General features: G+C 40.5%; 1 protein-coding gene across 2 annotated transcripts in view; it reads left to right on the plus strand.

The window, feature by feature from the left end:
• The window catches only part of agmo (alkylglycerol monooxygenase), a 199458-nt gene extending 183000 nt beyond the window's left edge, over positions 1 to 16458 (plus strand). For both annotated transcript variants that reach the window (XM_062539691.1, XM_062539689.1), the window contains exons 12-13: positions 14278 to 14377; positions 16272 to 16458. In XM_062539691.1, coding sequence (XP_062395675.1) covers positions 14278 to 14377; positions 16272 to 16382 — 211 coding nt within the window. In that variant the 3' untranslated portion in view covers positions 16383 to 16458. The remainder of the gene's footprint in view (positions 1 to 14277; positions 14378 to 16271) is intronic.
• The last annotated feature ends 492 nt before the right edge of the window (positions 16459 to 16950 follow it).

Genomic DNA, 16950 nt, shown 5'->3' on the forward strand with positions numbered 1-16950 from the left:
ATTAAATATGTGTACGTGCACTCTTGAAGCAACAGCTTTTCTAAGGTGATGGCAGTTTATCTGACCATGTAATGAAAGAATTCTGGTTTGATATTTGGGGGTCTGGCAGCAAAGCTGCAGAGTTTCAATATGCATAAGCGTTCACTCAATACAGCCAATCCAAATTGACTGCGAAGCCGCCAAACAGGAAGTGAGCTCATATCTCACCAATGTATGAAGTCCAAACATTGGTAAGGGGACTCGTTAACTGATTGTGATGATGCACTAGGAAATTGGTATTGTTTGGACTCTATAGGGGGCGCTGTGATACAGGAAGTAAGCTCGTATCTCAGTAACGCTTTGATGTACGAAGTTCAAACTAAGTATGTGGACTTGTAGCCTGATTACCATCGACTTTCAAAGGCTCTGCGAGACTTTAGTCTGACCAACAGCCTGTGCTAACACGGTTTCTCCAAGCGCTGGTTGACCTGCCTCCTTTAACTGCCTCGATTTGCTACTGGTCGATGTCAGAAAGCGGTTTGCCGAGTTTAAACCAATAATAACACTCTTTCCTCTGCCTTGAACACGCCTCTACCCAGAGCCGTTGGAGCTGCTCAAAGTTGATTGGTTCTCGACCAAAGGGGGCAGTTCCGCAGATTTCGGGAACTCAGAAATCCTTCCCGATTAGCAGTTGACCAGACCAGCGACAGCAAAAGCCTGAAGGCGTAACGTCACTGGGAGGGCGTGCCAGGCTAGTGGACTTGGTACCTGATTGTGAGGACGTTCTAGGAAATTGCTAGCCTGACGACGTCATACTCAATTCTTGTCAGAATATGAGTCTGAAACTGCTCCATTCAGCTGCGATTATGGGGCGTGATTCAACTGATACAGGGCGGGGGGGATAGCTCTGCACTCATTGGATAGCCCAAACCAAACAGAACAAGTTATTGGCTGTCAGTATCTGCGAAATCTAAGACAATGAAATATGTAGCAGGGTAGGCTATATGGAAAACATCCTCCCTCGTTTTTAAAAATAATTCCTTCAAACTGTATGCAATGAACAGCTTGGGAAGTGTGTCGTTAACCAAATGAGCAAACAGACATTTTTAAACTAACGGGAACAACATCACCCAAGCATGCTTGGTGAAAGTGAAAGTGAAACTGACATTTTCCCACATATCCATGTTGGTCTAAGTGTTCAGAAATAGTTGCATGAATCCGTGATAAAACCTCCGTTTCAATAGCTAAGATAAACGAAAGGCCAAACTGCATGAACTAATTATGCATCCATAGCCATAGCGTTTCTGTTGCAATCAAAATCAACGTCAGCCAACACGGTCTCACACCCAACTCGTCGAACGAGGACGCATGCAGCCGTGAACCTCACTGCTGTTCATCTGTCAATCATCACGTAAAGCCCGCCCTGACAATGTGATTGGTCCGAATAGCTTTGTATCTCGAATAGTAGCAGCTGAACGGAGCAGTGCCAGACCGAAGTTCCCTGCAGAAAAAGAATGTAGGCGGGGCTAAACTTCGGTCTGGCATCCAGGCTAGGAAATGGCCATTATTTGGTGGGACTTTTTTTCCCTTTATAGATATCCTGGTAACACTTTACATTACGGCTCGCTAATAAGGTGGTAATTGTATGGTAATTTCTATGTAATTTCATGGTAACAATCCCTTGTTACCACTTGTTACCACTTATTACCAGTAATTTCTATGCAGTTTCTAGTGCAATTACTCTGCTGTTTCTAGGTAATAGCAATGCAAACAGCATTAATTAAGGTGGTAATTTCTATGTTATTTTGATATCATTTTATGAATAATCCTTTGTAGCCACTTATTACAAGTTATTTCCATGCAGTTTCCAGTGCAATAACTCTGCAGTTTTTAGGTAATAGCGATGCAAACAGCTTTCATTTTGAGTATAATAAAATGGTAATTATTTGAAACTTTACTTATTGTTTTTGTTTAATTACATGACAAATAAGGAGGTAATTTCCAGGAAAATACACAGCATCAGGGCCGTAAAATACATTATCACTTATTTACACCCAATTACTTAGTTATTAGCCTACTAAGAAAGAGAAAAACCAAGTCATTGTCGTAGTAAGCTGGTAAAGAAGACATTATGTGCCTGTAACTAAACTGGAACAAGTGAAGTAATTTTATGGAAACTATATGGTATCAGAGCTGTAAAATGCACTATTGCCTCTTCCTATTTAATTACCTAGCTGTGTTGATAAACCCATCAATTATCCTTATGACATTTTTAGTGTTGTTTTTGTTTAATTACCTGAAAAACAAGGAGGTAATTACCAGGAAAATACACAGTATCAGTAGCCTGACTCTCGCCAGACCCTTGTAGTTCCGCCATGCTCCACCAGAGGCGTTTCGCTGAGCTCCACACAAGGGTCTGGACGCGAGGGCAATCCAAACCCCTGGGTCAGTGATCAAAAAATAAGCAACCAATCAGGAGCGCCGAAGCGAGTGTTTGATTCAAATAACAATGGCGGCACGCAGCGAGGAGTCTTGTGCTGACATTGATTCTGCTATTTCAACCGTTTTGTCAAATCTATCGAGTATTCATTCTTTAAAAGATTAACAGAGAATAGTTTTGAAGACATTTATTGGTGGCAAGGATGTTTTTACTCTTCTTCCGACCGGGTTTGGCAAGAGCTTGAAGAAGCCTAGCACGTCATTCAAGATAACAGGCAAGTGGTTTATCGAATCACATGCGAGGATGTTTTACAAGGACCCGCCTTCAGAAATACATCTCCTATCGAGAAGTCCCAGATCCTTGTGTGAAGCAGACAGCGAACTACAGGATCTGGCGAAAGTCAGGTTACAGTATCAGGGCCGTAAAATACATTATCACCTATTTCCACTCAATTACTTGGTTATCACCATCTGTCTAGGCTATTTTGTAGCCTACTGACATTCAACACACAAACACATGTTGAGTACGACCTTTATTACTTTGTTCTGCAAAAAAAGAAAGTTAACATTTAACATACAACATTTAAAGTAGCCTATAAGTCCGCCGAAAATTTGACTAAGCCATGGAAGAAGTATTTTTCGTTGATCAGCAGTAGGCTAGCCTGCAGAGCTAGCATGAGCTACAGCCCAAAATCGCTAACAGTGGCATAAAGCCATAGGCTACGCTTTCAAAATTAAACCACTAACATTGCTCAAAACAGCGCAAAACCTCGTCAGCAGCTAACTCGAGGTGTCTACACTTAAAACAAAGCACCAGTTAGTCTGTAAACTTTGGAATAGTCTGTACACACTTAGAAATTGTTCGAGACTGCAACTCTATATGAAGCACAGAAATGTCACACAAGTGTTCACACGGAAGCACGCACGGGAGCTATTGCCGGAAGAGACTACGGGTAGTCCAGTGCTCAAATTACAGTGAGATCAGAGCCCGTCTTTTCTCTGGTGAGATATGCTACAGACAGAAGAAAGAGGACAAGGAAGACAGAGTGGTTCGTGTCTGTTCCTTTCCCGGCAGCGAAACAAAAATTAAAAGTTTACAATCCAGCAAGTTTTTCATCAGCTGTAATTGCGATACGGTTGGTCTCCAGTGGCTAATTGTTTTGAATGTGGACATTGACACCTCAATCGAAACGCTAAAGTAATGGATTACCGTGTCTGCTGTCATAATTTTGAGAAGGACGACTTCATTATTCCGAGAGGAGCTTCTGACCCAAAGAAGTCAACGAAATATTATAATATTTTCATCTGTAACAAACACGTCACCTCTGTACCTGTATGAATGTTTTGGTAGGTTTAGGGTGCACTGCAAATAAAATATTTAGCCTACTGTTTCAGAATTTGATTATGTTGTTTTATTATTGCAGAACATGCTAAATGTGTGAAAACAATGTTTTTTTGCAGAACAAAGTTAAGGTTGTGCTCAACATGTGGTTGTGTGTTGAATGTCAGTACACGGTAACCTATTTCAGATCAGAGATGGTAATAACTATGTAACTGAGTGGAATTAAGTGATAGTGTATTTTACGGCCCTGATGCTGTGTATTTTCCTGGAAATTACCTCCTTGTTTTTCAGGTAATTAAACAAAAACAATAAGTAAATCCTGGACTATCATTTCAAGAACTAGATTCATTTTAAATCATTACCATTTTATTAAACTTAAAATGAAAGCTGTTTGCATCACTATTACTTAGAAACTGCAGAGTAATTGCACTGGAAATTGCATAGAAATGACATGGTAATAAGGGGCTACAAAATATTATTACCATGAAATTACATAAAAATACCATAGAAATTACCACCTTAATTAATGCTGTTTGCATTGCTATTACCTAGAAACTGCGGAGTAAGTGCACTAGAAACTACATGGAAATTACTTGTAATAAGTGGTAACAAGGGATTGTTACCATGAAATTACATAGAAATTACCATACAATTACCACCTTATTAGCGAGCCGTAATGTAAAGTGTTACCGATATCCTCATACATTCTAATAATTAAATGTGCAAATGAGGCGATATCTCATTAAATATGCGTAGATACACTCTTGAAGAAACAGCTTTTCTGAGGTGATCACAATGTTTACAATGAACATGTAATGTAAGAATTCTGGTTTGATATTTTTAATTGTGTTTCTGTAGATGTTTAGTGTGGATGTATATGTGAGGAAGATGTCCTGTGTTGTGCTGTGTGGAATTACAAATACTGCAAAAAACTGCTTGTCTAATAAAATGAAACTAATCAATTCTCCCTGAAAACAAGCAAAATTATCTCCCAGTGCAATAAGTACATTTGTCCTAAAACAAGCACAGTACAGTAAGTATATTTGTCTTAGACTTAAAAATAAGTCTAACTCATCGTAAATTAAGTCAAAATTATCTTATGAGAGAGCACTAGGTAAGTATTTTCATACTTAAAACAATACACCACCTTGGTCTTAAATGCACCACCTTGGTCTTAAATGCAGAATGCTTATGGTTTTGTGAGAAAGGGCAGTTTATTAGTCCCTGAGATTGGAATATCAAAGCCTGAAGGTTTGCCAGATCTCTGCTCGTGTGGCAAGTGTGCACACAAGAATGGCTGTCCCTGTCACGTAACTGGTATCCATTGCTGCAAGTACTGCAAATGCAAAATAAGAAATAGGTGTAAACATTTTATCACCGAATGAGTTCTTATCATCATCCCCCATATCTGGACTCTGTTGAGAAAAAGTTGAAAGTTTGACCTTGCAACACAGGGAATAAACCTGTCGTTCTGTGTTTTTCTTTTTAAGTTAACGTTCCAATGATAATAGGAAGGTTGGATATAACTGATCTGTATTAATCAAATGCTTGTATTCTTTCATAAAAGCCCCTTGTTCGTATCTTGTATTTGTAATTCAATACGGTGTAACCCCTCACACACACAACATCCACACTGAACATCAGAAATACTATTAAAAATATAGCTGCAAGCAGCAATGTGGGGGTCTAGCAGTAAAATCGCAGAAATGGCGTTGCCATGGCATGAGCAAGCACTCACAGCAATTTTCACGGCAATTGAATAAAGAATGGTTGAAATATCGGCTTACTTCCTTTATTACAGCACCCCTAGAGGTCAAATGATGCCACAAACCTTGCATGTCCGCACAATCAGGCACCAATTCCCCGTAACAAGTTTGTCCTTCATACATCAAAGCGTTGCTGAGATATGAGTTCACTTCCTGTATCACAACGCCTCCTACGGATGCCATTTCCTAGTGCGTCCTCTCAAACAGATACCTGAGGTGCCTCTCATGTAAAGTTTATACGTCCTCCCTCGCTCCTCGGGCCTCGATCCTCACTGATCTACATAAAGAATGATGGGGCGGCAACAACAACGATAGTCTATCCCTTCGTCTATCTTTCTTTATGTAGATCAGTGAGGATCGAGGCCCGAGGAGCGAGGGAGGATGTATAAACTTTACATGAGAGGCACCCCTCTCTCCTCAGTCTTCGAGGGGCGTTCCCACTGATCTATAACTAACACTGGATAGACTATCCCATTGTTGCCGCCCCATCATTCTTTATCTAGATCTGTGAGGACGAGGATCAAGGAAGGAAGGGAGGCTGTATAAAAGACCAAATGAGAGGCACCCCATGTCCCGTGCCAAGTTTGGCCTTCGTACAACAAAACGTTACAGAGATACATTGTGCGTCCTCACAACCAGATACCATGTTCCTGTGCCAAGTTTGGCCATCGTATATCAAAGTGTTGCTGAGATATGAGCTCACTTCCTGTATCGCAGCCCACCCTATGGATGCCAAATAATTCCAATTTCCTAGCACGTCCTCACAATCAGGTACCAAGTCCACATACCAAGTTTGAACTTCGTACATCAAAGCGTTGCTGAGATATGTGCTTACTTCCTGTATCACAGCGCCCCCTATAGAGTCCAAACGATGCCAGTTTCCTGGTGCGTCATCACAATCAGTTAACGACTACCCTTACCAATGTTTGGACTTCATATATCAAAGCGTTGGTGAGATATGAGCTCACTTCCTATTTGCCGGCTTCGCAGTCAATTTTGATTAGCTGTATTGAGTAAACGCTTATGCATATCGAAACTCTTCAGCTTTGCTGTTAGACCCCCAAATATCAAACCAGAATTCTTACACTACATGGTCAGATAAACATTGCGATCACTTCAGAAAAGCTGTTGCTTCAAGAGTGTACAGTATGTATGCATATTTAATCAGATATTGCCTCATTTGCATATTTAAAAAATCAAGTTAGACAAAGTGTAATACAAAAAGTGTTTCTCTTAATATGAACATTAATCTGGTAGATGTTTATGAAGATATCTATAAAGGGAAAAAAAAGTCCCATTCACCTCTAGTGTAATATGGCTATGGCTATGGCTATGGTTATTTAGCAGACGCCTTTGTCCAAAGCGACATACAAATAAATAACAATACAAATTAAATTAACAGTGAACAATTACAAACTAGGGAGAATAGTAATATTATCAGTAAAACAATAATTTTAAGCACTAACCTAATGAGAAATAAAACAGTGAACTGAGAATAGCAATCAAATAAGTCACTCAGTTAATTATATATAATAATAATAACTAAAGCATGGTATGGCTAAATTTAAGGACAATAGCAAAATAAATTTCAAATTCTATCAATAGACAAATTATAACAAAACAATACTATTATACAAACCATAACACATCACAAACTCAAAGGACTAAGTGCATATTAAATAAATATGCCTTAAGACCCCTCTTAAAAGATCCAAAGCTGTTGCTGGAACGGAGAGCACTGGGCAACTCATTCCACCAACACGGAACCACTGAAGAATAGGATCTACAATTTGACCTAGCATGTATGGTTGGTCGACATAACAGACGCTCCTCAGAAGATCGCAATGGGCGGTTGGGAATGTACATCGTGATTAAAGAACTGAAGTAGCTGGGAGCAGATCCAGTCAGTGTCCTATAGGCCAGAGTGAGAGATTTAAATTTAATTCTGGCTACTATAGGGAGCCAGTGGAGAGTAACTAGGAGAGGGGTTACATGTGTCCTCTTTGGCTGATTGAAGACCAGTCGTGCTGCAGCATTCTGAATCAACTGTAGTGGTCTTAATACACAAGCAGGTAGGCCAGCTAACAGAGAATTACAGTAGTCCAGCTTGGAGATAACCATTGCCTGTACAAGAAGCTGAGTGGAATCTTGTGTCAGATAAGGTCTGATCTTCCTAATGTTGTACAGGGTATACCGACATGACTTTGCAATTGAGGCAACATGCTCAGAGAAAGTAAGTTGGTCATCAATTATGACACCCAAGTTACGTGCCGATCTGGTTGGAGTCAGTGAGGATGATTCAAGCTGGATATTGATCTGTTGGGGAATAGCTGTTTTTGCTGGAAACACCAAGAGCTCAGTTTTGGAAAGATTAAGCTGAAGGTGCTGATCCTTCATCCAGATTGAAATGTCCTTCAGGCATGCAGAGATCCGATGGGAAACACTAGAGTCCTCAGGTGGGAAGGATAGGAAAAGTTGAGTGTCGTCCGCATAGCAATGATATTCAAATCCATGAGAGCGAATAATCCCACCTAAAGAAGTGGTGTAAATAGAGAAAAGGAGGGGCCCTAATACTGATCCTTGGGGGACTCCTGTAGTGAGGTCATGAGACTTTGATATCTGTCCCTGCCAAGACACGCTAAAAGAACGCCCTTTAAGGTAAGACTTGAACCAGTCAAGAGCTTTCCCAGAAATTCCCAGTTCATATAGTGTAGAAAGGAGAATGTCATGGTTAACCGTATCAAAGGCTGCAGATAAATCTAACAGAATTAACACTGATGACTGAGCAGAGGACTTAGCTACTCTCAATGCTTCAGTCACAGATAGAAGAGCAGTTTCAGTAGAATGACCACTCTTGAAACCAGACTGCATAGGGTCTAGTAGGTTATTCTGATAGAGGAAGTCACACATTTGCTTGAAGACCACTTTCTCCAAAACCTTTGACAAGAAAGGAAGAAGGGAGACAGGTCTGTAGTTCTTCACATCAGTTGAATTAAGTGTACTTTTCTTCAGCAAAGGCGTAATTCTTGCCTGTTTAAAAGAAGAAGGAACTATTCCAGAACTGAGTGAAGTATTAAATACATGTGTGACTGCCGGTATAATAGCGGGTGCTATAGACTGCAGGAGCGTAGACGGGACAGGATCCAAAGGGCATGTTGTTGGACGGCTTCGCTGAAGCAGTTGAGAGACCGCTTCCTCATCAAGAGGAGAGAAAAAGTCCAATGATGGCATCATGCTAACACCAGGCAGAGTCCTTCTTATAGGGTCATCAAACTGAGCAATTATCTTAGCAACTTTCTCAGTGAAAAATGTTGCAAAGTCATCTGCTGACAGTGAAGTAGCTGATGGCGGTGGTGGAGGATTGAGAAGAGACTTGAACGTAGCAAAAAGTTTTCTGCTGTCAGTGGCGTTCTCAATCTTACTCTGTTAATATGTTCTTTTTGCAAGTGTGACAGTGGATGAAAAAGATGATAGCATAGACTGGTATTTACTAAGATCATTTCTATCTCCAGATTTACGCCATTTCCTTTCAGCAGCTCTAAGTTCCTTGCGTACTGAGCGTATACTGTTTGTCAGCCATGGATGGCGAGGTTTAGAACGAGTGGGTCTTATGGAAAGAGGACATGCTGCATTCAGACAGGATGCCAGTGTAGAGCAAAGAGTGTCTGTAGCATCATTAACCTCAAGTGATGAGAATGAGCTTGGAATAGGTAGAGCAGAAGTTACTAATGTTGCAAAATGTTCACTTGAGAGGCTTCTGAGGTTCCGTCGGAATGACATCGTCGGAGCAGGAACTGTAGGGTTATCAAGGAGACGCACAGAGAATCTAATGAAGTAATGATCTGATACATGTAGAGGATTAACCCAAACGTTGTCTGCAGTACAGTTACGTAGCAGAATCATATCAAGATCCTTACCAGCCTTGTGAGTAGGAGGACTGTGAACACGTGTTATACTAAAGGAGGAGAGTAAGGACAGGAAGTCAACTGAAGAGGAGTTGTCCAGATGAATGTTAAAATCACCAAGGATCAACAGAGGGCACGTATCCATTGGAATAGCAGACAGTAGAATGTCCAACTCATTCACAAAGTTGCCAAGCTGTCCTGGAGGGCGATAAATAACCACCAAGTATAATTTGTATGGTTCAGTTATCATGATGGCATGATATTCAAATGAGCTGTGGTTTTGAGTCGGTAGCAACTGAGTAAACCTCCAGTCATCAGAGATCAGAAAGCCTGCCCCGCCTCCTCTACCAGAGGAGCGACAGGTATGCGAAAAAGCATAATTGGTCGACAACGCTGCAATAACGCTGTAATAATAGTGTGATCTATAGTGTCACCTATTGTGGTCATTTTCAGGACTTTCGTCCCGGATAGAGATTTTGGCACACATCCCACGTTGTTCAATGGGGTCATATTAGTCTAGAACAGTTGAGATATTCTCCGCTAAATGAAGTGCATACAAATCTTTCTCAGGTCCTAGACTATTGTGGTTGTGGTGGCTACTTTGAGTAGATGTGGAATAGTATCCTTACAAATGATAGATTTGATGGACTCAATGATCAATGATTGCATTAAGAGCCACTATGCCAATGAGGGAGAGAGTATTTATGCAACTGTGGTAGTAAAAATCAAGCATTTTGCGTTAGTTTTGGCAGGCCACATAGTCAAACCCACTGTCAGGTGTCAGTTTCTTATTGGCTATGCCAAATCCAGCCCACATCAGCTGTTCCCCTCAGCTGATCATTCCACTCACTCCCAAGTGGTCGCTCTCATAAGAGCGCCTTAAGGCTGGCTTACATTGCACGATTTTGGTCTGTTTTAACAGTTGGCGACTAAATCTCCAAAATCGGGCGGAATTCTTGGGAGTTGTACTAGAATCTCAGCACGCTCCCGTCATCTAAAGGCTGGCTTACATTGCACGATTGTCTGTTTTAACAGTCGGTGACTAAATTTCCAAAATCGGAATGGGAGTTGTACTAGAATCTCGGCGCGCTCCCGTCATCTAAATCGTTTAGTGTAAGGTGCCAATCTTAGCGGTTTTAAGTCCGTCGGAGTCAGTCTTTTTCTAGTTTTGCCGTTACGACAATATCAAACATGTTTGATATTATCGGAAGTCTTTTCAGTCGTGGCTCATGCAAATAGTGACGTGAACATCAAAAACCAATAGTGACCTCGGTCGAACACGAAACAGGAAGGGGCAAAATAGGCGACAGCTGTAGCCTATATGATTATTTGTTATTTCATTTCTTATAATGTATTAGTCGGCTATTCTACGTGACAGAACAACTCTATATCTGTTAGTGATGTCACACATCAAACAATGCTGCAGAAACGCGAAAAAATTACTTTGATATGAGTAGGCTATCATGTGAGTTCCTGTTGATGATGACGTGTAGCCTAGTGCACGATGGAAATAATTTGAAGGAATCTAGCAGCAGTCTTGTAAATAGTGACCCACAGTCTTTGCAAAATCCTAATCTGAGACTGGCCTGTGACTAGACTGTGACTTAAAAACTCAATGAATTGTCTTTAGATGTGAGAGGGTCTGAGACTGTAGTCTTTCAAAAATCTTTTCCAAATCTTTGCAAAGTCTGGCAATGTAAGGTAGGCTTAAATCGTTTAGTGTAAGGTGCCAATCTTAGCGGTTTTAAGTCTGTCGGAGTCAGTCTTTTTCTAGTTTTGCCGTTACGACAATATCAAACATGTTTGATATTATCGGAATTCTTTTCAGTCGTGGCTCATGCAAATAGTGACGTGAACATTAAAAACCAATAGTGACCTCGGTCGAACACGAAACAGGAAGGGGCAAAATAGGCGACAGCTGTAGCCTATATGATTATTTGTTATTTCATTTCTTATAATTTATTAGTCGGTTATTCTACGTGACAGAACAACTCTATATATGTTAGTGATGTCACACATCAAACAATGCTGCTAAAACGCGAAAAAATTACTTTGATATGAGTAGGCTATCATGTGAGTTCCTGTTGATGATGACGTGTAGCCTAGTGCACGATGGAAATAATTTGAAGGAATCTAGCAGCAGTCTTGTAAATAGTGACCCACAGTCTTTGCAAAATCCTAATCTGAGTCTGGCCTGTGACTAAAAACTCAATGAATCTTTGCAAAGTGTGTCAATGTGCATTGACAGACTTTGCAAAGATTTGGAAAAGATTTTTGAAAGACTACAGTTTCAGACCCTCTCACATCTAAAGACAATTCATGGAGTTTGTGCATGTCACTATTTGCATGAGCTACGACTGAAAAGACTTCCGATAATAACAAACATGTTTGATATTGTCGTAACGGCAAAACTAGAAAAAGACTGACTTCGACGGACTTAACCCTCTGGAGTCTAAATCCCCCCCGGGGATTTGAAAAACTGTTCCAAACACACATCTCAATCTCTGCTAGTTTTTGTCCTAGAAACATAAGTGACACCATTAGAACCTCTTTACTTGACGGGTTCGTTCATAACACATTCATAACAGCTGTCATGAACTGCACATGAAGCATTCATGACTGTTTCATGAAACATGACTCAACATTCATACCAACCCTTTCATGAATGTGAAAACTTGTCAAAATAAAAGTCCAATAATCGCAAAGCAGCATTGCTGTCTTTTTTGTTTTAGCCAACCTGATCATGTCACATTTTAGTCAACGGGGAAGTCCAGTGTCCAGGAGAATTTAGTTTTTTGTTTGTCTGTTTATTTTATGATAGTAGGCCTAACAAGAATGCATAATTGTCTACACCAATGACTGTATATATAGATTATAAAACAGGAATGTCCAACCATTCAGAGGTCCACAGATGGCCAGTAGTTCACTTCCCAGTGTGATGAATACTTCACAACTCGTATAGTAAAGTGTCATTTGAAGTAGACTTCATAAAATATTCATGAGATGTTTACAAACGCTGAAGAGGATTCATAATACCCTGTGTATGGATTACTAGATTGTTGGACTTTTATTTTGACAAGTGTCGTTTTGTCTTCCACATTCATGAAAGTGATGGTATAAATGTTGAGTCATGTTATGAATGAACCCGTCAAGTAAAGTGTTACCGAAACCTTCAATCAACTTGTTTCCAAATATATGTGTGTTAAAAGAGAATGTATCTATGGCACTTTGTAAAAACTCACAAAGCAGCAGGCCCATTCAAAAGGCCCATTCAACTTAATTTGCATTTGAAAGAGACACTCACTAAGTGGCACATTTAGTCTGACTTTTTTCCAATTTGTAGGAAAACTACATAACATTTTTTAATGTCCTTTTTACTTTTACAGAGCCAACACCTTTGTTTTCAAGGTTCAAACTTCAAAAGTCTTAGCTCGATATATTTATAGTGTGTTTTTTACCTTTGAACTTTGATATTTCATTACATCCACCTTACTCACATATACTTATTGTGGAGGACCTCTAGAATATAACCATATGTGCCATCTCTGCATAGACGTTTTTAGTTGGATGAAAAACTTAAAAATCTCAAGATATAGCTAACTGCCTCAAAGTGCCTGAAAAGGCCCCGGACCTCCAAGTGTTAAAACTGCTAAGATTGGCACCTTACACTAAACGATTTAAGGCTGGCTTACATTGTACGATTTTGGTCTGTTTTAACTGCGTCAGTCTGTTACTATCACTGCTTTCTTTGCTCGCTGCTTAGCAATCCACCTCCTCCCCAGCTGTACCTCAAAGTGTTTTTTTGGGGGCTTTTTTGCCTTTATTCATTAGTAGAGAGAGACAGGAAGTGAGAGGAAGAGAGAGAGATGGGGTGGGATCGGGAAATTACAGCATGTCGGAGTCGGACCTGGGTCCCCGTGGGCACTCGGACCTGTACATGGCCTGTAGCCTGTTGCGCCACAGCGCCCCCCTACCTCAAAGTGGTTTAGCTTAAAATAAAGACATAGGCTGTGTCCGAAACGGGCTAAAATGCTGCCTTACAAGATATCTTACAGGGGAGCGAGGCATCGTGTCACGTCCGAATCAAAAACGCTGCCTTTTAAGATACCTTCGTTTTGCCCAGTTTTGAAGGCAGCATAGATGTATCCTTCATGCTGCCTTCAACGTCCAAAGTTCTATTGAATTATGATGTCAGTGAACGGCAAAATGCATCCATTCACCTCCTTGTATTTAGCTTGCAAAAATCATGGTAGGTCTGTTTACACGTCTAAAGCATGTTTATACTTCAAATTTCGACTCCTCTCCTCCACAACACCATCCCCGGGAGTTTAAGAGGTGAACTGCTTTGGCTGGTCATGTTTTTAAAGCATTTCCAGAGATTGTCCGGTCATTACATATCAGTGGCAATTAATTTGCAATGCTTAGCATGCTAATCGCGATTTACGTGAACGCATCTAAAGCACAGTTGTCAGTATCATGGCAACGGCGTTCTGTGTTGCTATCTCACTAGGCTGTCCGAAACAACGTTTCTGGCTGCTACCTTGTTGCCTTCTACAGCAACTCACTCGCTAGGCAGTGAAGGCAGTGAGGCAGTAGGCAGCTGCCTTCCGTTTCGGATACAGCCATACTGTTGTCATTGTTGCTTGCTCTGTTCTAGAGGGGAATAGAGCTACTCTCCCAGTTTTAACAAGGCTTTGTCTAGGCTTTTCCATGGAGCTCATGGATAGACAGGGAACTTCCTCTGAACACATACCGCCAAATACAAAATATAATTGGTTCTAAAGATTGTGTGTGTATTTTTGACTTAAGTGGTCCTGACAGAAATATGATTGACTTTTACAAACAGGTCCAACTTGCATAAGATGGAGATACTGCGCTGTGGCATGATTATGATTTTGCAAATGACAGGATTCTCAAAGCCAGCTCCCACAAATGTCATCACTGAGGTAAGATAAATATTTTGCCTGTACACATAATTATTGACATTTAAATTATTTTTCCCAGTAATTGAACAAGTGGCACTGCAATTATGGAAATCCAAGATATTATCTACAACATGGATAATTTATGTCTCATCATCTGTGGAACGGGTGTGGAACGGGTCCCAAGTGTACTCAATGCGAAAAATAAAACACACAACAGTCATCAATTCACAGAGTAGTCTGAAAAATGAATAATTGAAATTTGAAAAATTTACCCAACTACTTTACCTGGTGTTCATTCTTGTGAAGTTTCTTCCATTTTACATGCCCTGAATGCTAATTCGGTTTCATGTTCATCTTCCTAATGTATGTAGCACTGTCGCTATAACTGTAGGGGAGACGGCCTTCATTAACTTGCGGGGCCCTACACAACTTGCATAGTGTGCGTATAGGGAGAACCGGCCCTAGTGCAAACTGACATTTCAGGCAAAACTGATCACATACTTGTTGGCATTATTGATGACGCCACTGACTTTGAAGGATATGTTTAAAAATGCATACATCATACCATGTGGGTCAAGAAAGTGCCTGAATCTGGCCCTGGGGTTTAGGGTTAACTTTAAGTTTTTACCATTTAGGTTGCATGGTTATTATTATGACCGCCGCTAGCGTAGCTAGCATAGCAGTCATATCATAATTGTCAACGTTTTTTTATTATTATTATTTTATAGTTTTTTTCCCCCGTCATCTTCTTGATTTTTTGGTCAACCATTTCCGGGACACCGTAACACTGGGGCGCATGAAACTTGATGGGCATGTAGCCCCAGTAGACTTTTTCGGAAAAATTTAGTTTGGTCCCCGGGGGCCACTCCAAAACCCCAAACTACCTGAACCATGACACCGAGGATGACTGTATGTTTATGGTATGTTGGTCTCAAGAGCCCACATCAACTTAGCTTATAACATTTGTGAGTTGCACCCCCAGGGTAAAAATGAAAATGCAATATTATATTGAACTCTCTGATACTACAAATGACTTTATTCTACTGTAACTGACCCTAGGCAGATGGGTTGGGCGGCTTGAGTCGTGGATCTGTCTGAGGTTTCTTCCTATATTTATCTCCAGTTCTAGGGAGTTCTTCCTTGCCCCTGTTACTAATGGGCTCTCTTTGAATGTTTAACACTCTGTAAAGCACCATGAGACATGTGTAAAGTTTTGGCGCTCTATAAGTGAAATTAAATTGAATTGAAATATTGCTTCAATCACCCGTATCTTTAGATGACATGTTATGAAATGCACCAACTTTCATGTGTATTATTATCCTGACATGCCAAGTTTTGTGGAATTTCATCCATGGCGCTCATTTTATAAAATAAATTAATTTATGTACATTTAGTCACTACACCCATCGGCCTGCAGATGGTGGTATTAAGCGAAGGATTGCTCCATGCTACTGTCCAACACACACAGACACATACCTACACACACAGTAGACAGGCAGGCACACACACGTACACACGCACCAACACACAAACACACACACACAAGTACATAAAAATGTACAAACACATGCATAAACACGCCCACAAACATTCACACACACTCACATACACACAGACACATAAAACACAAGCAGACACACACACACACACACACACCATTATCCCCACCACACACACTAACAGTGAAAACTCAGTCAGAGAAGCGCTCATACACAAAAGCAAGCGCACACATCCACACATTCATTTGCATACATTAATGTTGCATGTGCAAATGTTGTGGGGGATGGAGTAGACGATGGAAACAAAAGCGTGATTTATATAATGTGCAGGACTGAGCGACGGTCATATTGTGTACCGCTTTGCGGTACATCTAGTTAAAGATTACCTTTCATCATTACCATGTATGTCTGTCCAGGTCTTCATCATCCTTTCCCTGCTGTACTGGGCTATGCAGTTCTTAAGCAAAGGATGGAAAGGTGAAACTATCCTGAGAAGATTGTCCTTTGGAGAAAGAATGAAAAAATAGGACTAATCTGAAACAACACTGCTTTCTAATGTGACTAAATTGCTTGTCTCTGAATTTGAATAAAACCTTGACCCACTACTTGTTTTTCTTTTTTCCACACCGTCAAAATATACCTCTTGTTATACTAGATACTGTTGTTCATCTTTTTTGATTATTTCTGTGCTGATTATTTAACAGTAGATTTTGTCATGTTATGCTAGCCTGTCTTGTTTGCGAGCCTGGATTCCATGGCCCTAATTTTAGAGATGAGGTCTGGCGTTGGTCTGGCGTCTCATTGTGGCCACAGCGCATTCATCAGGTAGAGGTTCATTTTCAGGAGAGACAAGCCCACTGGTGCTTGGGCTGCATGTGAATGATAAGTCTTCCAATACAACAGTGTCTGCAACCTCATTAGGAATGTTAGCATCTCTCACATCAGAATAAGATCACAACGAAGTTGGTAAAACAGAGTTATCAGAAACAGTATCGGTGTTCACAGCAGCATCTCTCACAGAAATGGTTTTCAAAGAAGACATATTGGTGTTAGGAATTTCATCATTGCAAACTGCAACATCTTTTACATCAGTCA

This window comes from Sardina pilchardus, chromosome 6 (genome assembly GCF_963854185.1).
Source record: "Sardina pilchardus chromosome 6, fSarPil1.1, whole genome shotgun sequence".
NCBI classification, from domain to species: Eukaryota; Metazoa; Chordata; class Actinopteri; order Clupeiformes; family Clupeidae; genus Sardina; species Sardina pilchardus.